Consider the following 24,892-nt stretch of genomic DNA (forward strand, 5'->3'; position numbering starts at 1 on the left):
GAGTGGTGGTGTAGTGGGCTAAAGCACATAACTGTTAATCAGAAGGTTGCCGGTTCGATCCCCACAGCCACCACCATTGTGTCCTTGAGCAAGGCACTTAACTCCAGGTTGCTCCAGAGGAATTGTCCCTGTAATAAGGGCACTGTAAGTCGCTTTGGATAAAAGCATCTGCCAAAAGCATAAATGTGAATGTATATATAAATAATATATATATATATATAGATAGATAGCTGGGCGGATGCTGAAAGGGAGTTATTAAATGTTTGTTTCCTTTTTAGAAAATGTCTATAGATCCGTGTCATAATCCTCCAACTGATGCCATTTGCTCAAGGCTAGAAAACAATGGCTGCATTGTACAGCAGATAATTATTTTCCCTTCTAAGAGGCTCAATTTGCAGGCCATGGAGAAGCGGTTATATAAGCCTTGATTTTACCGACACACACTCACACACAGTGCATGGAGTCCGCCATGTCTATCCTGTAGTTTCAACACTCATCATCTTGATATGTAGCAGGTGCTTATTTGACTTAGAGGCCATGAGCAGTCTGTGTATCGTATGTGTGTGTGTTCTTCTGGCGGTGTGGAGACTTTCATCCATCCAAAACAACTTGTTCATCCAGGTTCATGTTCTACTCTCCTGATTCTTAGAATCGTAACATTCAAACTCCCCAAACCCCTTTGCTTTTACAACATCCTGTCTACCCTATGCATTAATGTTGCCATGTTGTTGTTTTTTTTACGTCCTGAGACCTGAGGGTGACTGCTGTGTGCATTTTCCATTTCCCTTTTTGACTTGTAACTAGTAGCACCTAATACACATGCAAAATAAATAAATAAATAATTTCTAGATCAAATAGGTTTCCTAAAAATTGATAGCATCATATGTGGACAGCGGGACTAAGCTGTGAAATGTTAAATAACACCAAGCTATAGAAGTCGTGTTTTTTTATCAAATTGTTTACTATTCTCCAGGTGTGTTGGTTATTCATGTTTTTGAGACATTACAGACAGAAATTAGCATAATTATTTCTGATTCAAAGTAATGGCCAGCATAATCCAATCACTGCCAAATGTGTTAAAATAAAATTAGAAATTATAATTCTGAATCTGTTTGTCTACCACAGTCCCATCTCAAACATGTTGAGTGGTCCAAACATCTGCAGCCTGAAACTGAACTTTTAATAGGAAGTTTGGATTGAATGCACTTAGAGAATGCATAGAGAGATATATGATGCTCCCTTGCTCTCTATTTAGTGAATGACTTAACCCTAAACTATGCTGTTCATTTGCAAGTGTCTCAGAACAGTTCAAAATGCACCTTATTTTCATCCTAACTCCATATAAAGCCTCTGATAGTAAAAATTCACCTTTTGGATGAGCCCATCAATTCTGAATGTGATAATACATGGTAATATAGGATTTCTCAAGGGAAAAAATTGCTTAGTACAAATTAGTTTACATTGTGTTTAGCAGCATGGCGTTTTGTGATAATTTCCACTCAATTTGTAAAAATGCCATATTGGATGAATCTTTTGACTCAAACAGGTTTCAGTGTATGTCGTTTTGTTGCCATTTCTCCCAAAGACAAAATCTGCTGTGGTTGGCGCCATGTTGTTTTGTCACCTGACTTCGTCCATATATCTTAATCCCTTTACTGACAGCACAGATTCTCCTAAACTGAAATCAGTCAGTTTAAATTTATTTAAATTATGCGTTGCGCATAGCAAAGCCAAAATGCAATGTCCACGCATGTGTCCGCCAGGTCAAACGAGGTTAATGAACATGTATATGCAATCCCGTTGTGGCCTGCAAATTAAAAAATTTCGATTATCGCCGCTGAAAAGACAAGCATAGTTAGTCACCAACATCTGTTGGGTTTTGGGCTCTGATCTCCAGCATGAGATACTGGTGTGCTGGTGTCCCAACAAGGCTTCTTTAATAGCTTAACCAGCAAGACATCCTTGGTAAACCAGCATCACTAGAAAGACCATGCTGGTCAACTTCCCCAGCCAAGTTTTGCTGGTAAAGAGCATGGCTTTAAATCAGCCTGTACCTCATGCTGTTCTAAGCTGGTCTTGCCTGGGATTCCTGAAGTTCTAAGTAGAATGTTAGTCACAGGTAAGTAGTACTGAATATATATGGTGTGTTTCCCAAGAGCATCATTACCAAAGTAATACGTAAACATATTTGTAAATGAACAAGAGCTTCAAACAATTCATTCGAGTCCATGTATTATACTGTATCTGTTTTAAAATAAGAAACAAAGGTACAGTTTCAAAGTTTGGCAATATTTCCACAATATTTTCATTTTCAGACCATTTTCAAAACGAAATCCTACAGTAGATATAGGCAAACGTTTTGGCCTTAGTTCAGCACTTTTGGATAATAAAAAGTGATAATAATGCTTTACAACGAGCGATCTACATGCTAGTTTGGTAAACAGGTGCTACTCCATTGCTAAATAATGAATTATATTAGTTAAGATGATCTTTGAGAAGCTATAACGTAATTGGGAAACCCCACTCTTTTCAGTAAGGGTTAGTCATGGAAACCTTGGCCAGAATGGAGCAAATACCCATCCATCCAAGTTCTGACACCTCTTGAGCTGGGATTTAACTGGAATTGGTGGAGGATAACAACATACAAACGACACACAAATCTTTACCAGAAAGGTGTTGTCACCGTGGTTTAAGATGAAACACTGGAAAATTAGTTGCTCAGTTGAAAGATGAGTCACTTGAACTGTGGGTTAGGGTTAGACAGTTAAAGGAGAACATAACTATTTGAGGCATGCCCATTTGGAGGGTTAAGGGTCAACATGTTTTCAGGTAAGAAAACAAGACTGCAATGACCTGTTTCTGGTATACTAAGTCTTCTCTAATTTGTCCAAGCTTCAGTACCGTCCAGTTCTGTCTTTTGAAGTGACTCATTAAGAATTTACAAGGCAATCACAGAGATGTACAGAGTGGTACCAGCTGTAGAGACCATACTTATATATGCAGTATAGAAGATGTATGTAGGGTTGAAGAGCTTGCCAAAAACACTAGTAGAGTTAGTTGACTCTAGCATCTCACTTGGTTGTAAATTATTATGTTGGTAAAGCAAGCCGATCTATACATGACTTAATCCAGTATTTCCCAACCGTTTTTCTGCCACGGTACACTTTTTAAGACTAAAACATTCTACGGCACACCACTATCCACCATGTTTTCTGGCCATCTTAGTAGTGTGTTTACTTGTAATGTTTGAAATATGGCTATGCAAAAAACAAAAAAAACAAAACAAGTCACATAGGTAGGCTACACTTTGATTGGTCAAAGGTGGCAAGCGTGCTAAATAGGTAATGAAAAAAACAAAAAATGTGCTTCTTTTCTAATTTGTAGATTTGTTCTTGCAATGCCAAAACAAATTAAGGTGATGCAAACGCATGAGGGGTAAGAAGGTAAAACAATCGCTTCTGTTTCACAAATTTGTTCAATTTCATTCAACTGATTAGTTCAGTGACCCCTTCTGGAAATGTCACTGGGTGGCGACAAATGAGCATCTTATGTGATATGAGTGAGTCAGTGAATCATTTTGAGTCGTTCATGACCGAAATCTACCAAGAGACTTTATAGTGTTTAAGCATTAAAAGAACAAAGCAGATCTATAGTCTTCCTTCAGTCTGAGCATTATTTTTCATCCAAAAAGACAACAATAATAATCTAATAATAGTGAGTTTCAATTATGTCCTTACTGACTTCAGTATAAGATTTATAAACACAAAGCAGATCTATGGTATTATTTTCCTACTGTAGCCTATTTAAACTGCTGAGCATGACTTTTATCAGAAAAGAATACAATAGACAAATAATAATTGAGTTTCAAAAATGTTCTTTCATCATTGTAAGTCGAGTTGAGGCATCAACACTCCGTTCAACGCCAGCGTCAAGCGCCACATTGCCCTCCACATGACAAGAGTTGCAGAAAGCATCACAGAGGGGCGATTTTATGAGATTGCCAAGTAAAAAAGGGGGAAGTGTACACAATAAACTTTGAACACATGTATTTGGAAGAGAGAAAAAAGCTTGCAGTTGCTTTGATAGCAGAAAGTCATAAAAGGACTTATGTTTAGGTCGAAGCATTTTCTTGGTGAATTTCAATTAGTTCAATAACTGGGGTCTCTGATATTCGTAAACGATAAGGTAATATTTAATTAAAAGAAATTATGAGGCATTCAATGTCTCTTCACAAATTTGGACCGTTTTTAAAACGTGTGTGTGAAAAACTTTGGTATAAAATCACTTCATAGACTTCAATGTATTCTGCAGTGCTGACGCGAGTCATGTGAAAGACCCTTAACCCGTATAAATATCACTCACTTTAATCATTAATCATTGCTCTTCACAGTCATAAAAGTGACCAATTATGGTTTCTAAATGGCGAATTTCTCAGAAAGACGAGGTTTGGATCCCTGAAATTATTTTTCTTTTCATGCATTTATATATTTTGTGGAATTTGATAATTTTCCAAGGCACTACTGACACCGCAGCACAGTGGTTGGGAAACACCGCTTTAAACATCTAATAAGGACCATTTGAGATGAGTCATCATGAAAAGTGATTTTCTAAATCTTTTCCTTATTTCTGTTTGTTGTGCTTGTAAATTTCTTAAATATATCTTTTCTCGTAATATGGGATGTTTGATCGCTTATTTTATAACCCTCTGATGTAGTGGGAGACGCATGCTAGGTTGTAGTTGCATAATTTCTGCCAAACAAAAAAGAAAAAAGCAAAGGGCGGAGTGATTCATGAATATGTCTTTGTTCACATCCTGTGGGTCAGACGACGCTCACTGGAGCGAGTGCTCCACTTTTCACATCGCATGCAGTGGCACGTGTTGGAAGTTTGTCATTGTAATCACTTTCCAATTTCTTCCCCAGAGGTGAGGCTGCTTGGCAGGGTGTGAGGCTGGACGCCCTTCTGGACGAAGCGTAATGTGCAATGATCTGCAATGAGCATGACACAGGGCGCAGACAGACAAGAACTTCTGTCTATATGTGATGGAAGACAGATGAGAGTGGGAACCGTACTCTCCACCAGATCATATCATGGAGCAAGGGTGGCATATGCCATCTGCCTCTCCATCTTTCGACCCAAAACATACTGTACGCAAATACGTGAAGTCAGATGCTTCTAGATACGCTTAATTTTGTGCATGATTGCATTTTGAAACCAGAATTCATAACACAATGCATTTGCACTACACACTACCTGACTGTCAAGGTAATCGGATCACAACAAACAGCAACATGTGCCCCCTGTTCTAGCCCTTACAAAACATCTAAACTAGTTGCAAACTTGCCACATATTTGAGCAAATTTGCCACTTGATATTTTCACATGCATATGAGCGTGTGATTCACTGCAAATGTCTGCCAGAAATTTGCAGCTCTTTGGTAGTGGTGAACCTACGGCAAACACAATAGTTTTCAGTTACTGATGAAATTCACTAATCACAGTCAGCCATAATTAATTTAATCAATGAGTGAAAGTGTCCAATAACAGGGAGTTTACTGAGATTAAGCGAGTAGTATTCAGCTGGTCATGTGATCCTAATATGGCTGCCCCCATGAGGAGACACTCTCCATGTAGAATAAATCAGCTTTTACAGTATACTGTAAGGTTACTGATATGAATGTAGTCATCATATTATGTGAGTTCTTATGGTGTTATATAAAGTTATAAAATGACAATTAATTTCTTTACGAGTATAAATTTGATGGGGAAAAACTTACTGAGTGCACCTTAAAGCTTCACATTGAATGCTTGCTATCTACATGTCAAGAGCTTTGTGGCCCCGCATGCTCGATTTCCATTGGCTGCTCATCATATGACTACAAATTTGAGTTGTGGAGCATCATACACTATGAGATTTCTTCTGTAGTTATGGGTAGTCAGCTCTAAAATATCAAACATGTTTAATATACTCAGAACAGATAGAATCAGAGTCGGTGTCATCATATACTACGTGATTTTCTGTATTTACCCTGTACCCTGACTGGCTCAAAATCTGCAATCTGGAGCTAACTACTGTTGACTACTGCCGACTAGCACAAACTCAGCTCAACTGAATATTGGATCTAAAATCAAAGTTGTTAAAGTCATGTAGTGTAATCCAATTTTACCAGAATAAAAACAAATTCTGTTTAACGGCACAAATATTGGAAGGCAACTCTATAGCCCCCTGGAGTGCTGTGGTTGTTTATTGCCAAACCCATGAAAGAGCACACATTACGTACTGTATGTACAATAGGACCCCATGTTTGCAATACATTGCCAAGTACTCGTACTTTTTAATTTGCATACTTGAGTAAAGTATGTTTCTGGAGTTGTGCCCTACTGTTGTGCTCTCTTTTTTACTGTCCTCTTGGAAACCAGATTCCCATTGTGCTCTTTGTAATGGGAGGTGCCCCAAGTCCATGTACTCGATCCTAACAAATTGTTGGCGAGTACAAAAACATAAGCACACACACAGCTTGCAGGGAGAGAGAGAGAGAGAGCGAGAGAGAGAGAGAGAGAGTAGTAAATGAAAGCCATGCTCACCCCCAACATGTGTATATGTAGATCAATGTGGGTGGGTGTGATTGAGACTTGCATCAGCAATCTCCTCCCTCCCCGGTCACTATACATTCTGGAGGACTCCTCACACTGTCTATCACTCAGCAGCTGCACACAGAGAGCTGACAAATCCTGAGCTCACACCAGCACCAGCAGAAGAACCAGCATCACCAGCAGTCTTATTGAAGTCGGGCAGCATCCTCCATTGACTGGAGCAGAGCACCATGGCAGACAGCACTGTCCTCCGCCTGAGCCTCCTATTGACACTGACAGGAATTCTCCTTCTCACATGCAGCTCTGCGCAGAGGGTCAGAGGCAAGTTCAGCACCACATTGCTGCATGCTTGCAGTGTGATGCCCTAGTTTCAGGTGTTAAGCATTAACTAGAACATGATACACAGTGCAACAGTTCTGGTATATTTAAGATTGTGTTGTGATGCAAAGAAATAGTTTAGTGCCAATGAAGTGGCAGGTGTTGAGCCTTAACTAGGACATGGTTCACTTTCAGTTCCTACTAGTTCTATTAACCTGTTGCATTTGCCTTGCAATTTATTCTTGCTTCACATGCATCATTTTGGTTTTCATTCATTTTCAAAAGAGAATATACAATGTATTTCACACTTGTAGGTGCATTTGAGAGTGCAAGTGTCGTTTGTTATAGAACATAGCGTGTATTGGAGGAATTACTGTATGTACTGGTATATAGCAGACAGTACCTGTTTCTTGTGATTATAGTTGGGGTGAAGCCAAACTATGCAAAGGAAAAGATTTGGATGAATGGAACCTGAAAAGTGCTGGTGTACAAATCCAGCATTGACTTCAGAAACCAGTCAGAGACTGTAATTTCTTCCTTTGCTCTTGTTATGCAAAGTGACAAATGTAATTTTGATGGACTAAGATTTCAAACACAGGCTTAGAACAATAGAGCAGTAATGGTTGCCTTATGGCACATGCAGCTGGCCAAAATCAATGTTTCTTTTGTGCAGCTGTGTGTGTAACATGCTAGAATGTGCACCACAGCATGTGTGTATGTATATTCCACAAGGAAGCTTGATTGTGTGTGTTCTAATATGTGTGTGTGGGTGTGTGTGTGTGTGTGTGTGTGTGTGTGTGTGTGTGTGTGTGTGTGTGTGTGTGCACGCGCTCGTGAATACATTCCACATTTGGAGTCTGAAACGGCAGTTCAAAGTAGGTTTATGTGAATGTGTGTGTGTATGTTCGACCTTGCTAACAAATTTGTGTTATTAAAATGTTTTCCAACTTGGGTTTCTAATTCAAATTGGGTTTTCCAATTTGGGTTCTAGGAAAATGTCCAGTTTTCTTAACTTGAGTACAACGTTATTGTGCAGACTTCTTTATCAGTTTTTACTCTCAGAAGGGACTTTGAACAAATTTGTACTAAGAAGGCTTTGCTAACATTGTAAGAACTTTTATTCATTACTAATAAAGAATGAAGAAGGTCATAAGGATGTTCTTTTTATGTTATTTTAACAATGTTTTTTCCTAACCCTTACATAAACAAAGTTGTTGGAACATTCCCTGTTAGGTAGGCAGCAGCATTTACATCACTGCTTGTGCATGTGTAGAGCATATCTTTGCAAGATCTCATCCAGTGTCCCTGTGTGCTCAGATTAGCCAAGACATTAGTAATACAACCTCTCGGTTCACTATCAGCACTCTGTTCATCAGTTATTAAAAACCACCTCCATCTCCAGAGGGAGAGAATGTCTGCTCTGGCTCAGTGCCCAATCTCCTGTACCGTGCATCACTCAGCACAGCTAGTCAATCAGCCAAGCAGCATTCTATGTTTTCATTTCATTGGCCAACTCCATTTCTTTGCTGGATAAAAGGCAAACTGAACGTTCAAATGAATTAATGTAGCTGTGTTGTCTAAATGTCTAAAGAAAATAAAGTGCCTTGTTTTTGCCCATAAAACAAGTTTAAAAAATAATAATCTCATGAATTTGATTTGATAATTGACCCCATAAAGGGGACCATTCATCTGAGCTGTCTGCTTTCAACTGGTATAACCAGCATAAGCTGGTTAGCTGGACTTATGCGGTCTCCATGTTTGGTCAAGCTGGTTTCAAAAGGCCAGACTGGCAGATCAGCTTAAATCAGCCAAGACCATCTTTTAAGCAGCTGAGACTAGTTTAGGCTGGGGTTTCTCCACTGTAGATGAGTGTCCTTGAGTGAGAGTTTGGGACACTTTGGGTATTAGTGATAAAGGGTTCCCTTTGTGCTACTAATACAAGTTAATATAAAGACATGTCTGAATGAGTAGGAACAAGACAGAAAGGATGAAAGGATTTGGGGGGTGAAGGGGAGAGGAAAGCAGCTGTTGAGTGCAGAGATCAGTACTGTTGTAAATGTGCCTGGAAGATGAATGATTTGCTGAAGTCTGGGAAAACGGTAGATTTACACGCCCTATGGGCCCTCAGGTGATTCACTTCGTCTGAAGTTTAGTGCCATTTTTAAATCATCTGCATGGATATTTAAGTCACTTTTATCCTATAATGTTGTGCAAAAGAGTCTGGAGTTCTACATTAAGACTGGACATCTAGATTTTCCATGGAAAGTGCACAGGTGATCGTTCTTTGTGAACTAAACATAAATTCAAATTTATTAAAGTTGTTTTTTGAAAGATGAACTTGAAGATTTCTAAAAAATAAAAAAAAGAAGAAGAAAAAAAAAGTGCTTTTTCAAATTAAATCGCTTGATTTGATAAAGTTAACAAATGCAGGCTTGGCGAGTACCTTGCATAGCATGGTCTTAGTCCCAAGGGATTGCTGTGAATCAAACAAATCAAAATCACTGTGTTTATAAATTTTGTTTCAAGTGGAACAAGTGCCAGACATCACACAGTCCAATATAAACTGGACCTCATTCATTAGAATGCTAAAAAAGTACAGTATCTGACAGAACACAGTATGGGGCAGGGCTTTGGATGCGAGTTGATCAGCCCCGGTCTGGAAATCATTCAACATCAGCGCCTGGAAAGAGCATGCATGATTACACTTGTCAGTGGTGTCAAATGAGATGTACTCCCCGACCCCTCAGCCCTTGTGCTTCCCCCCACATCAGTGTCTTTTGCCCACCCTCTGCATTTCTAGTCTTTTAGGGCACAGCGTCAAATCTCTGTTTGAAAACACAGGAAAGAATAATTAATGTTGAATGGATCAATTTTCTTTTGCATTCAGGTCTGACAAAATACATGTGACTGGAAACAAATCCTTTGAATGACTATTAGGTGTGCAAAATACCATTTAAATGCTCAAATTATATCACGTTGCTACCAGTAATTGTAGGCCTATTTACTTTGCCAAGTGAAGTGAGCAGCGTGACTTGGCTGACCACATGTACATCAGTTGATCTGTTGAATAGTCTTTGGGATCAGAAATGTTTTTCTCTTGAAGCAGAGATGTTTTGGATTGTTGACTTTGTAGTAAGTATGATAATGTCCCCAGGGACAACTTCAAGAGCAAAATTTGCTCATTGGTAATAATTAATGTTGGAAATATTCTCTTCTTTTACGTCACACCGTCTTATGTTCCACCTGTGGATTCCATTGTAATGCTCAGTGGCCATGACTGAAGAATTTTTAAGATAAATTTGTCAAGCCTGATGTTGGCTTGACAAAGTCTTATCTGAAAGACAGACAGATGATAGAGAGAGAGAAGAGAGCAGAAAAAAGGCCTCATGTGTTTGTTTACATTCAGATCTTTTGACAGTTGGAGTTTGAATTCACCAACATTCCGTTGGCTCATTTGAAAAAAGCAAGAAAGAGAGAGAAAGAAAGCAGAAAAACCTTGAAAGTTTGTTTACATTTTAATTTTTTGACAGCTGGAGTTTGAATTCACCAACATTCCGTTGGCTCGTTTGAACAATCAGGCTGTTTCTCAATGCAATTGGACCTGCTTTCTTATGAAGACTAGTCTTTCCAAGCTATCTTGGATGAGCGAACTTGGAAGGACAGGAGGACATAGATTGCATCTGTTTGCAAGTTTGAGATGTGCTGCAATCTTAATGATGCACAAATAACCATCCCAGCACATATGTACCAAGTGAGAGAACCACTGGTATTATCACATACCAATGACAGCATTATTTTGATCACACCAGTGAGATTTTGCAGGACATGTTAAAAGAATAAAGTCTGCAAACAATTGTTTCCCCCATGTGTTTGTTTCTATATTAAAATTATGCACAACAAAACCAGCCATCAGACTTTCACAAGCTTACAGTGGGAAAGCGCAAGCTTACTCTTTTGTTTTGGGAAAACAAAACAATAAATGTCCTTTTTCTACCACTGTATTACCAGGTGCATTCTCACAAGTCACCATCCGAAACATCACTTGATATTCAGCCTTATCGAGAAAACATCCAGGTAATTTTATGCATTCTTGGTACTTGCGTTCTTGAGTATTGAAGTTGAAATTTGGCAGCGGATGATGCCGTACAAGTCCATGAGAACACAAAAGAATGCACATTGAGAAACAGCCTTGGTCAATGTAAATCTGTGAGATGTTTCAGATTTTGCATTATCCGCTATGGGAAAACCATTAGTATGATCAGTTAAAAAAGACAAAGCATTACGAGTCAGGACAGACTGAAGGACTGTGCCAAGTTTGGTGGACATAGCTTAAAAGCTCTAGGACAGGTTACAGTTAGAATTTTTGGTCCATTTCTGTAAAAGAACAGGATGCTGGCTTTGTCGAGCCATCAAGCCATATAAGACAAAAAAAAACTAATTAAATACTCACCAAATTAGTGGATTTTTAATTATCTTCAGAAGTGCTTTTTCTCACCCCTGACTACAAAGGTCAAACCATTGTCCAGTCCTCATCCACTGGCATGGTAAAAATCTTGTAACTCCACAGTGACTTTCTTTTCTACTCTTGTCAGATGTGAAACAATAAAATTTTGGCTACATCCTTTAAAAGCTCTGTGGTAACAAGCTGGTGAGCACAGGTAAACCAGTAATTCCACTCAACTGCAAGAATCATGCCCACCCATGACTCAGAGCCTTGGCCCCAATCTAAAGCAATACTGACACACTTTAGAAATACAAAAAGACATTTGGAAGAATAAAGAAACGAGACTGCACTTGCACAATATAGTCAATCAAAGTGATACAGTACATTGCTGACAAATGTTGGTGAAGCCCTCAAACAGAGCTCACCTACCAAGAGCTTTGTACACTGTCCACTATGGAGTTTATTTTTACAACGATCCCTGTAATTCCGAAGTATGCCTTACAATGTACGTACAAATCCAGCAGCTTCCCTGACCACACACAATTCCTCTTGTTTGTTTTACTGATTCAAAAAGAAGCTGTGGATGAGAAGAGTTACTGAATTATCCTGTAGATTTTCCATCTCTGCTTCATCATTGGACCATCTGAATGTGTCTTCTTAATGAGCCTCATTAATATGAGTTGCGGTTTAATGATACTCCATCTTGACTTTGACAGATGGGGCTAATGAACCAGACCTACCAAGCTTGTAATTATTTGTAAATGTTAGATACACACATTGCTTTCCAAAAGCCCACACAGAGCCAGTTTAAATTAGTTTATAGAATACGTTCTATGGCCTCTTTAACCTAGTGTAATCATTTAACACTTTTGATTTATGGCAAGAAGGTGTAAGCAGAAAATCGGGTAGCTTATTGGATTTATAGTACACCTGAAACTGACTCATGGCATTTTCCATGCAGCAAATTATCCTTTGAAATGACAGTGAAAGACGACGCTCGTATAAAAGGAGGTAATTTATAATGAATTGCTTGGAATCGGTTAAGACAGGGCTACCAAATCTCACCCACTGAGCGTGAGAGTCACGCAATTGATGCTGTTCTCACGCCACATGTCCGATTTTTCACTTAGTGATAACGTCGCGGAACAAAGAGTGCACTTACAGCGCACGGACAGACAAGACAGAGCAGGCAGCACCGTGCAGCAGCGAGTTATTCAGACCATTCGGGGGAAGGCAGCAGCACAAACCCCCCCCCCCAACAACTCTCACACTGACAGCCCTGGGTTTAGAGCAATAATGTTCTGATCACAATAAATGTTACGTTTGACACTGTGTCAAATTCTCGAAATCATACAAACCCTCAATGGCTCATAATTTCAACAAAAAAAAATATAGCATGGTGTAACAGAGGCAAAATATTGGAGGTCCATATGCTACTGTGCTTTGTGAGGAGCTGCAAACTGTGAAAATGACTGTCCTTGATTTACCTCGATGATGATTTTCATGGCACACACTTTTTGTGCTCCTCAAAAGAGCTCTCCTCCATCCCCCTTGGCCTCATAAATCAATAAACCCCATAAATTCACAAACCTCATCCAACACATGGGAAGCATAAAGTCTTGCGATTTTATCTGAATTTACTCTTAATGTAATTGATAATTTATTCACTGTGGTGCATTTTTAGGGAAATTCCTCTTTACTGCCATTTAATGCACAAATGCTGAGAACGTCTGAGGAGATCCAGCACTAATTGTTATTTATATATGTAAATCTTTTTTGAAGAGCCAATTAAAAGTAATTCCAATACCATTTCTTTTCTCTTCACAGTAAGAAGACAAAATATGAAGGTTCGAATCAACGCTACTGGTGATACCATAGTTCTGAAGTTTGTTAGACCCAACCCTGACGTCAAGCTTGAGGGATACATCCTAGGCTATGGTTCCAGCATGTTCTCCAAACAGTTCATCCAGCTTCCAGAAAACGGAGAACCCTATGAGACTGAGATTGGTAAATTCCAGTGTAACCACAGACTGATGATACTTTCATTTAGAGACTGAAGTCTTCCCTCTATAATGCCAATGGAAACCCACAAAACAATATGAGTGATTGTTTTGTGGTTTAGTTCAGGCTTAGGGGAATAACCACAAAAGGTTGATTTCTTGACCCATCAAAACCACCATCTTGATTTCTGAACCTAAAATTGGACAACTCTTCCATTATTTTAAAATGTAAACTATACTTGAACCCAAATTGAGTGGTGTTTGTTGCCTTTTGCAACCACTGTATTTATGTAATTACCAAAAATGCACAAGAAATGCCACTATGACACTTCCTTAAAGCCACAACAGATCACTTTTGACAAGGTGAGAAGGTCACACAGTGCTCCCAGTAACACTAGACATGTTTATTTTTCCTTGTAAAATTACTTTCTGTTCACCATTCATCATAATTAACCCCATTCTCAAATGAGCTCCAATCCCAGAGTTCAGTCTGAGAAGGTTAGGGTTAGGTCAATCACCCTTTCCCCTAAAGAAAATGTTTGCGCCGTGTCTCACAATTTTTTCAGCATTTCACACTTTTTTTTCTACATTTTATTGCTGCACAATTAATAAAAATAATATTTAAGATCAACTAATTGTAAAAAGTGTCAATTATAACAGTCCATGTTTGTCTGCTCATGGTGCATCTAAATGTTCGATTTAATTTACTATTTAATGTGTGTTTCAGAAGAGGTTTAGCATTGTAACCGATACAAGACTAGTCTGTTGCTCCATCTATAATTAATTCAAAAATTGAAAAACAGCATTGTTTTTTATGCTTCTACAGCAAGAGGGCCAATATGAATTTGACCGTTAAGGCACTGTCTTTATTTACTGATGTTCAAAACAGCAATTATGTAGTTCAGGAACACTTATTTTGGATGTATAGCCAACATGCATGACATGCAGTTCAATTTTCAAGTAAAATATAAAAAAATATATATATATATTTTTGTCATAATTTTGCAGCACTAGCTTTTTTAGCACAAGAATGCATTCAGTCTGAATAGCCCCTTAACCTCCAAGTCTAGTCTCTTGAATTTCTGTGCAATGGAAAGGACCGATACAGGCAAAAATAATTACACACCAATGCTTATCCAGAAGCTCACAAACAAAGCATTGTTTGTTCTGAAATGAAGGGCCTCTGAGATTTTGGCCTGGGTTCTGCTGTTTTACCTATGCAAACTCAGCACAGGAACACAGTCACATCATTATTCAATACTGGCTGCAGGCTAAAGGATCATCATTCCAAAATTTACAGTGTGCGCTGAGATTTAAATTTGAAACACGTGCACAGAAGATGGTGAAAACACAGTTAATGGCATCTTCCCAGCTTTAAAAAGCACACTCACAAATGTCCATATTTTTGCAGACTTTGGTACTGGCAAGTTTTGTATCACACTTCTGTCTAAATGAGTTTTGCTGTTTTTATTTTCAGAACTATTGCAAAGGCATAAATAATAATTTTATCATCCTAACAAATCAAACTTTGGCAAATGTGCAGTTTTATTCTGGGTTAGAGTGGAAACATGGATGTTTAACAAACTATTTTCATCACAAAGTTATAAACTGTGTGCAAAGCTTCACATTATACAACTCAAGACGTTTTACTAAACAAAAGTCCACCAGAACCTTTCGGAACTCTTTTATTGCCCCACAAATATAGAATTTCCTCAGGATTTTTGATGATGCATGTTGCCGTCTGTGTATCTCTTTGCATTGTTCTTTTAGTCAAGTTAGCCAAAAGTTTATATAAGACACTTTTGTAGCATCATGGCATCTATCTTGAATAACTTGAGATCTTTGCTTTCATAGATGCTGAGCCCAAGTACCTAGTGGCTGTTCAACCTATCCCAACCAATGATGTGAAGAAGCATTGTACAGGTACATGGTGCATACATTAGCGGTTTTAGCATGCTAGCATATTTAGTGGAAAATATGCAGCCGATGTGCCATTGAGTCAACAGGTGAAACTTGAGGTCTGAAGACCTCTTTTAAGTATTAGACAGAACACATATTCCACTGCTAACTCTTATTATATGTGGGCATGAAACAGGTAAGGTGAACCTGGACAAACCTCTCCACCTGGTGATCGATTCTGTTACACCAACATCAGTGCTCCTATCCTGGGGAACCTACTTAAAGACACCCTATGAAGGAAACATCATGAATGACTGCTTGGAGGATGGGTGAGTTACTCACTTAACATCTGGATTTTTATTTAACTATACGAGTGCCCCAAATCCCAGAGGAAGAATTCATTCACTTCATATTAAGGGAGCATTTAACCAAAACAACATGGAAAAACGTGTTATGATATTAACTTTTGCCAAGATTGTGTGTAAAGGTTAGGGGGGAAAGACACTAAAATAACATGGATGGATGCTCCTTGTGATGTTATGAGTATTATAACTAGATTTATTTAAATCTTTAGCAGTGAAAACTAATAAAGAATTTGAGAAATTAAGTTTCCAGGAATGCTATGCTAACCTTAAAAAAATGTACTGTAACTTTCTACTCATGTAGAAAGAACATATATATATATATATATATATATATATATATATATATATATATATATATATATATATCAAATAAAAACAACAACAATAGAGTTTTCAGGTTTTTATTCATGTTCTCACTGCACTGACAGGAGACTGGATTTATGTTGCGTAACCATTCAATTGTGAGCGATTCAATGAGCGTGATATTTTTCTACAATGAGGGAAAGAAATGTGTGGGATATGGATTCCTGCCACTGCAGGTGTGTGTCTACATGTTAAACCGCTTTTTGAGGATACATGCACTGTTGGGACACACTGATACGCTCTCTACCTCCCTCACTAGCTCTGGTTTTCATATACAGAAATATGTGAATGCTTTTTTCTTCCTTTAAGGGGAGACTCTTGGAAACGCCATTGGAAATGTTGACCTGGGCCAAAAGAGTTGGGAGCTAAAGTCTTGTACCAGCACTGCTCTTAATAAACCTAACGTCAGCCCCTCTGTTTAATTCCCATACCACTGTTATGGTGAGAGAAAACCAGGTTACTAAGTAACCGAGACCTCCCCTGCCGAAAAGTCCAGCTTAGACCACCATCAGATTCCATGTGATTCCACTTATGACAGGGACAATCCCCCCTGGAGCAACCTGGATTTAAGTGCCTTGCTCAAGGACACAATGGTGGTGGCTGTGGGGATTGAACCAGTGACCTTCTGATTAACAGTTTTGTGCTTTAGCCCACTACACCACCACCACTCCGTTGTTTTCCAGATATTTTCCAGAATTTTACTGCTCTTCACCGGTAGTGGTGAACCTGCTGCAAACCTTTGGCGACAATGAAGAGTTTGCTCATTAAAGCTCATTTGCATGTCAAAATAATTTGCAGCAAGTCTGCCAGAACTTGGATTGCATTTTATAAAGGCTGTGCAGAGAGAGTATTGCTTTGGTTTCATTTGAAACTATTTTTGGTGGCCGAGATGAAATGTGCAAACTAATTGGCAAATCCTGGTCTATAACGTAAGTTCCCTCCAAAAACTTGCCTCAAATTTGATACTCATTATTTTCACATGCAAATGATTTGCCGCAAATGTTTTCCAGAAATTTGCAGCTCTTCACAGGTAGTTGTGAACCTGCAGCAAACATTTGTCAATTTGCAGGAAGTTTACAGCAAAGCTAATTTGCATGTGAAAATACGTTTTCTGCAAAATTGCCATGATCTCTTGATTTTTGCAAGGGTTATTCAATATTATTTACTTGTCTGCTGAACTATTGTTTAAAGCATTTTCAGCAAGGTCATCTTTTGAACAGCCTACATGTATTTGACAGAATTAACATGTACAATTTTTAAGTGTTAAAATTACTCTTGATCCATTTGTGCCTTCTGTTTGTGGATATTTAAATAACATTTGTACGATCTGTCTTTGAAACCCATGAAGGCATTACACAATTCGCTACAGAGAGAGAAACCGGAAGTGGATCTACCAGACCTGCCCTACCTCTGATACTGTGATTGACAACCTCAAGCCCAACACACCCTATGAGTTTGGCATCAGATCCAACAAAGACGAACGCAGCGGAGTGTGGAGCAAGCCAGTTATCCACAACACCAACATGGGAGGTAGGAGACACCCCAACAATCTATTCAAAGTGGTTTTTGAACGGAAATCTGAATGATGATCAGGTGTAAGTCACACCTATACTGTTTGTTATTATTTTTCAGACAAAAGCATGCAGATAACCTACAAGCCCAACCGATCACCTTTTGCCAAGACTTTGGTATGTAATGTTGCTGCTTGTCAAATTGATCTACGGAGAATTATGATTTGTTTGACTGTCAACATAATCACTTGAACAGGCAAAACCACTTAAAACAGGCCATGCACAACTTTTATTGCTTGTAATGTTGTTGTGATTTGATTCAAAACATGTTCACATTCTGGGACAGAAAGAGAGAGAATCATTCACTTTCTCTCATTGATATGTTTGTTTCTGAATTTAGTTTCTGGTTTGGCACCACAAAAATTTGTTAATTTGGTCTTTAAAGCATCTTTATTTCTATTGCTTATACTTAAGCATTAAACTTCAATGCATAACTCCCATATACATATATTGAAGAATGGGCCTGAGCCATATGTAAGGACCAGAATATCTTACAGCCCTTTCCAACTGCAGAAACTAAAGCATGTTTTAGAAACTTTTATTCAGAACTATTCCTTTTCAGCATTTTCACACATGAGGAACTGTAGTTCTTCTTAGACACTTAGAAATACTTTTTTAGCTCTGATTCTGGGGTTGGTACTTTTGGGTGAAGAGAGACTGTGGGAGGTGCTGCAGCCTGTGATTGGTCAAACATATATGATGCACAAAGTAATAAAACGCAAAGAGTCAGCAGCCGCCAAGAGTAAACAAACATGTAGCTGCTAGCCTGCTACTAAGATGAGGTTCCTTTGTGTGTGTGTGAATGCAAAAGAGGCAAAAGTCTTTTTGAGTATGCAGTTCCTCTTAATAGTTCTCATCTAGAAAGTTCAAGGGGTATGTACCGGAACTGTATGTTGGAAAGGGGCTGTAGAGATCATCAAGCAATGCCCTAGAAACCGCACAGAACACCCTAACAACCGCAGAGCAATACCCTGGCAACCACCCAGAAAAGCCTAGCATTGTGGTGACAAGTTTTGTATAGGCAAGCACCACTCACATATTCTTCAGAAGATATAAAAACCTAGTTCTTACATATTGTATTAATGGCAATATTTTTTCCTCACATTTTGCTTCACAATTTTCTTTTTCCTTGCCTTAGCTCATGATAGTCTATTGTCCATCCTGATGATCGTCATACTTTCAATCCCTTGAGCCAAAAATCCCGTTGTTTGCATGTTTGTATGTGGAAGGGACTCAATCTTCTTAGTGGAAGCTGTAAAAATGCATGCCTACCAGGGGATTTTAGGAACACTTTAGTTACAGTGAAGATACCCTGATTACAGGGTTATTTTACATACAATACAAAGAAAGAGGGCTGTTCTGTGTTCTTTAACTATATACTTCTTTTTTAATGAGGGAAGGACAAAATGTTTGTAACCCTCTTTTTACAGGCTGGACCGCATGGCAGTCTGTTCCCACCTCGACATGGTAAGACCATTAACTACTTCTTTTAAGAATTGGTCCAGATGTAGTAATTAAAGCAAGACTTGCACTTTATAAAGGGATAGATCACCCAGAAATGAAAATTCTGTTATTACATACTCACTCATGTTGTTCCAGACCCATATGTGGGAAAATTGTGTAGAGATATTGATGAAGCTCCAAAATTGACAAAAAAGCACCATAAAAGTACAAAAAATGTGTTCATATGAATGATGTGCTACATTATTAGTGTTCTGAAGCCATGCGATAGCTTCATGTGATGAATTGGCATGATTGTTGGTGCCAGATATGCTGGTTTGAGTATTTCTGTCACTGCTGATCTCCTGGGAATTTCATGCACAACAGAATCTAGAGTTTACTCAGAATAGTGCCAAAAACAAAACAATAAATATCAAGTGTGTGGCAGTATCTGTGGACAGAAATGCCTTGTTAATGTGAGAGTTCAAGTCAGAATGGCCAGGGCTCTGTTTCCCAAAAGCATTGCAAGCAGCGTTTCCCAAAAGCACCTTAAGCCTAAACCATGGTCTCTACAATCTGCTTAGGCTTAAAATGCTTTTGGAAAATGCTCCCCAGACTGGTTCGAAGTGACAGAAAGGCATGCACAACACATCGAACCTTGAGGTGGATGGGCTACAACAGCAAAAGTCCACATCAGGCACTTTATGACCATAGTATTCCTCTGGGGTCTGAGGGTGTTTTTGCTACAAAATTATATGAAAACCATCCTGATCACTCATTCATACAAAACAATGTATTGTAAGGCACTTTTAGTGTTAGAAAGGTCATATGCGAGGAGGCGTGAACTATCATGAATATTGAGGTAATTCACACCTGAGGACACAAAAGACCCCTCCCATGGGCCTATCAATTACAGAAAGAGAATGAATGTGAGGAGACTCAATGATCAAAATCAAGTGTTAAGTTAAAAGAAGTAATCTGACTATACATTCTCTTTACATAAAGACTTTACTTAATTTTAGACCTACACTACCGTTTAAAAGAAGTCTCTTCTGCTCACCAAGACTGCATTTATTTGATCCAAAATACAGTAAAAACAGTGATATTTTGAACTATTTGTACAATTTAAAAGAACAGTTTTCTATTTGAATATATTGCAAAAAAAATTGTGATCAAAGCTGAATTTTCAGCATCATTATTGCAGTCTTCAGTGTCACATGAACCTTCAGAAATCATTATAAGATGGTGATTTTCTAATATGGGCATATTTAAAGTGCATTTTACTCATTTAACCTGAACACATATTTGCAAGCACAAGCTTTTGTTGATGATAATGAGGCAGCATAAACACTAGTTAAAATATAATCTAAACATTCATATTATTTTTATATCATATTACATATCATATTTATATCATACAGCATACAATTTAAATACCTGCTTTAGCCAAAACAGCATTTAAATGTAACCAAAACTTGCCTATTAGGACATATTTCAAATGTCAATACTCTGAATCCTGACTGGCAAGTCTGGAAACAGTACCACTAGTAAAATATGTACATGTTTATATAACATAGCATGTCAACTAATGAAAACTAAATGACTTACTCGTCCGAAATTGTATCCACGGCTGGATCACGTCTCTCTTCAAAATACAAACTCTCATCGGAGTCCCGCTCTTCTTCTGAGGAAAATTCTAACTCTTCGTCACTACCATTTGAATTGATCAACTCAGCACATTACTGTATGAATAGCACGCTCTGCTGGTGGGTGTGATCACATTAGAGATAATTAGCTGAGCCAGTAAAAACTGTACATCGCTTTGTATTATACAGATTACATTGCAGGAGAATATTTGTTTTAAGCTTTCTTTAGACATAGGTTTCATGTTTGTGTGAGAAGTATTCACGCAGTTTCAGTTCATTTTTGTGACGTGTTTCAGATATATGCTTGCAAACCCAGAGACTACTTACAGCTCACCATTTTTATTTTCTTTATTTTACAAAAGCACAAGGTTTTGTTATTGTGAGTGTACACAAATAAAAGTAGACAATTTATAGTCTCTAATGATGTCTTACACTTATCTGTATGACCCAAAATGACAGAGAATTTTATGTTGTTTCTGCTGTAATGGCGAAAAAATCCAGCAGGACGCACCAGGGTTAAAGTGCTCAATGAGTGTATGTGGAAGTACCAATTGAGATATAAGAGCTGTGATGAAGGGGTATTAATCTTAAATTCTATTCTGTTCCTAACACAAAGCAATCATATGGCTTCTAATGATTTCAAAATAAAGTCTTAGGAACTACTGTGATGAGACATTTATGGTGCCTTTTTGGAGTTACAGTATGCTGAATGGTCAATGTAACATCCAGTGAGTTAATGAGTGAGTATATGAATAAATGATGACGGAATGTTCATTTTGGCTGAACATTTAATCTGTGTTTCAGTCCATGTGTAAAATGGGACAAACTGAGCGTTTAATACCTTTTAGATTTGAAAATGTGTTTTGTGTTGTTTCTTCCTTCGCAATCTCCTTACTAGCACTCCACAACAAAACTCAGCCAGGACTGTTCAAAAATCCAGGCTTTAATGGAGCTCCCAAGACATCTTTTGGTAATTTTCCCTATCGTTTTCTTTCATTCTTTCTTTTGCACTCTTTCTTTTACCCTTGACTTGGTTTTATTTCAGTCATACCATTTAAACTGACACTTTACATCACAAAACAAACTATAGACTTCAACATTTAATACTCTCTCCCTCTCAAGAGCCTTGTTGGGGAAGCCTGCTCACTCTATTTTTTTTCCCTTTTATGAAACATTGCATTATTTCCCACAGTGCCACCAATGGGCCAACAAGGAACCGTTGCTGCTCCCAGAGCCAATGAGCCAAAATGGCCTCAGCTCCCATTGGGTAATCGAGAGAAGTTCTGTTTTGAATCACTCAGCTTATGAGCAGTCATTCGGTCATCGCTTTTCTGTCAGACTTGTTGCAGGGTGTGGGCGGGGATTATAGGAATTGTTCACCCAAAAATTAAATTTCATAATTTACTCACACTCTAGTTGTTCCAAAGAAAACAAAATTAGATATTTTAAAGAAACCCTGACTTCCATACAATGGTAGCTCATAGTAACTCACTTTAGAGCATAAGAAAGCATGCAAAAGTGTCATAGAAGTAGTCCATGTGACACATGCACCATATTTTAAGGTTTTTAAAGGCATATGATTTAAAAAAATATTTTTTTTAAATGTAAGTTAAATTTTAGAGAAAATCTTTGTGCACATTCATGAGTGCATGAAAGAAGCTCGTTCATTATGGCTCTATGTTCATGAGAGGACATGTGTTGTTCACACATGGACTTGCGTGTTTCACGCAAGGACTTGTGTTGTTTACGCAACATTTTGCATTGTTCACGTGACGACTAGTGTTGTTATGCGGCAACTTGCATTCTTCACGTCGCAAATTGTTGTGTTTATGCGACAACTTGCATTGTTCATGTGAAAACTTGTCGTTTTTTGCAACAACTTGCATTGTTCACATGAGAACTTGTGTCGTTTTTTGCAACAACTTGCATAGTTTTTGCGACAACTTGCGTTGTGTATGCAAAAACTTGCACAGTTTTTACTTTTGCAAGGTTTCAGCACGAGGCATTGTAAACAAGCTTCTCTTATGCACTCTATGGCAGAAATTATTATTTGAATTTTAAAATATATTATACCATTATACCATATTAAATACATTATTGAAATAAATAAATACAAATTGGTTTCTCACCAAAACCTATTGTATGCCTTCAGAAGACTTTGTATATCCCTAATAATATAGTAATAATAATCACAATATATACATAAATATTGCACTTTTCTGAGCTTTTTAAGCATAAAAGTGAGTCATTGCCAATTACTATTTCATGGAAATCAGGGATTGCACCATTCCTTAACAATATTTTCTTGTGTAAGAAAGCCACATGGGATTTGGAAAACATGAGGGTGGGTAAATGATGACAGAATTGATGATTTGTGGGTGAACTATTCCCTTAAAGACATCTGCTGTTATTATTGGCTGCATGCTGGCATGACATGTAAGAACATTGAGTTAGAAAGTCTCAATCCCACCATGATGAGGATTCCTGGTCACTTCCACACTGCAGAGGAAGTATGAGTGTAAGTTTTCTCAGGGTGCTGTGCAGCAAAAGACCCTCTGTGGTCACGCATGGTCACGCATTCACGCAGTGTCATTTAGGCCTGCTCACAATGCACACGTCAGCATCAGTCCAAATCTGAGTCAACCAATCAGCTCTTTCCCTTTCACACTCCTCTCTGCCTATTCAGTCCTCTATCATTTCATCACCTGCCAATCACATCATGACTTATCATTTCATCACCTGCCAATCACATCATGACTTATAAATGTCTGGTCTCTTCAGTCCTCCATCTGTTTCATAACTTTGACCATAAATTCTTTTCATTCTTTTCTCTTTCTTTCTTTCCATCTGTGAACTGACATGATTTTGCCCATGCTATTAATATTAATATACTCACCAAATATAATATCCAGTAAGTAGTCATGCTTCAAAATAACAGAATTATTAATTTATACATGTTCATCCCTTCTAATGTAGTAAAATCCAATTGTCCAATAAAAAAAAAAAATTAATTCTAAAATGAACAGTGGTATTACCATGGATTTCTGGAAATGTACCATGATAATACCACTGTGTTCTTTGAAGTACCATGTACATACCACTGTATATGAATATTGCATTCATTCAGCACCATATAGTGGCCCTAAATATTATTTGAACACTTAAGCCACACTTAAAACTGACTTAATGTCAATGCATATTTAAATATCAAACCATGAAATTTGATAGATTTCACAAGATGAATCAATAGATGATGTTCAAAATAAAGACAAAAAGTATTTGGACACTTTCTGGTTGTCAAACTTTGTGGAATGTTGTGTCCATATTTAATGTGATGTACTACACCTGTGGTTACTCTCCTAGGACATTATTTATTATTTAGGGTATCTGGATTCATACATACAGTAAAAAGCTCCTTAAGACCAGTAGGTTTAAAGTAAAAGAAAAAGAAAGTTAGGTTCGTTCTCTTGCACCATTTCTTTGCAGATCCCACTTTGGTATCTTCTCTATGCAATGATGTCCAATAGTGCCCAAATGCTTTTTGAGCCACCATATATAAAAAGTACCATATTAACATCTGATACCATCACTGTACCATGGTAATGGCTAAATACAATTTTGCAAGGGTCATAGTGAATTTAGACTGGAGCAGCTTTAGCCTCTTTGTCTGAACCTCATCTTGTTTTCCATTTTCTGAGCAACTGAACCATCTCTTTCTCTGACCTCATCAATTCCTTTATACCTCAATTCAAGGATTCTTTGTTTACAGAGTTTTTGCATCTTGAGCCGCTGGCATTCATTCAGTCTGCATGAAGTCACTGCATGCAGAGAAAGAATCAGTCACGTTTTCGGTTCTAGCAGGGAAAGGCAGAACTTTGGGAGTCCCAACTCCTTTCCTGTCTTCCTCTGTCTCTAAATTCTGGATAAGATAGCAGTACAATTCTCTCTCTCTCTGTGTTTTTCCACTCAGAGCCAAACTGATTATGAGACCAAAGTCAACAAGTTCATTCTCAATCCCTTTGACAAAACCACAGAAACAAATGCTCAGCTTAACAGGGAGGAGAAGGAAACAGTGTTGTATCTGTAACGTTCACTCAAGAATCCATGCCATCATGATTCTATGGGATGGAACTGAGTTAACTGTTAATCACATGTAAAACTCTTGCCGTAAAGCCTGTACAATTTCATGTCTGTAAAAAATCGAAACCAAATCCTAACATACAATCCACCCTGTTGGAAATTTGACATTATTT

The 24,892-nt window shown here is 38.0% G+C and overlaps 1 protein-coding gene across 9 annotated transcripts in view; it reads left to right on the top strand.

The window, feature by feature from the left end:
* The first annotated feature begins 6,640 nt into the window (after window positions 1-6,640).
* Window positions 6,641-24,892, top strand: part of abi3bpb (ABI family, member 3 (NESH) binding protein b) — a 31,049-nt gene continuing 12,797 nt past the window's right edge. For 2 of the 9 annotated variants that reach the window (XM_052124101.1, XM_052124102.1), the window contains exons 1-9: window positions 6,643-6,918; window positions 13,187-13,362; window positions 15,210-15,278; window positions 15,451-15,583; window positions 17,331-17,512; window positions 17,615-17,670; window positions 18,984-19,020; window positions 21,538-21,609; window positions 21,832-21,906. In XM_052124101.1, coding sequence (XP_051980061.1) covers window positions 6,824-6,918; window positions 13,187-13,362; window positions 15,210-15,278; window positions 15,451-15,583; window positions 17,331-17,512; window positions 17,615-17,670; window positions 18,984-19,020; window positions 21,538-21,609; window positions 21,832-21,906 — 895 coding nt within the window. In that variant the 5' untranslated portion in view covers window positions 6,643-6,823. Of the gene's footprint in view, window positions 6,919-13,186; window positions 13,363-15,209; window positions 15,279-15,450; window positions 15,584-17,330; window positions 17,513-17,614; window positions 17,671-18,983; window positions 19,021-21,537; window positions 21,610-21,831; window positions 21,907-24,892 lie in introns of all 9 variants that reach the window. The other 7 variants (XM_052124103.1, XM_052124100.1, XM_052124105.1 and 4 more) reach the window with 7 other exon arrangements.

The sequence above is a fragment of the Xyrauchen texanus genome, chromosome 50 (assembly GCF_025860055.1).
Source record: "Xyrauchen texanus isolate HMW12.3.18 chromosome 50, RBS_HiC_50CHRs, whole genome shotgun sequence".
Taxonomy (NCBI): Eukaryota; Metazoa; Chordata; class Actinopteri; order Cypriniformes; family Catostomidae; genus Xyrauchen; species Xyrauchen texanus.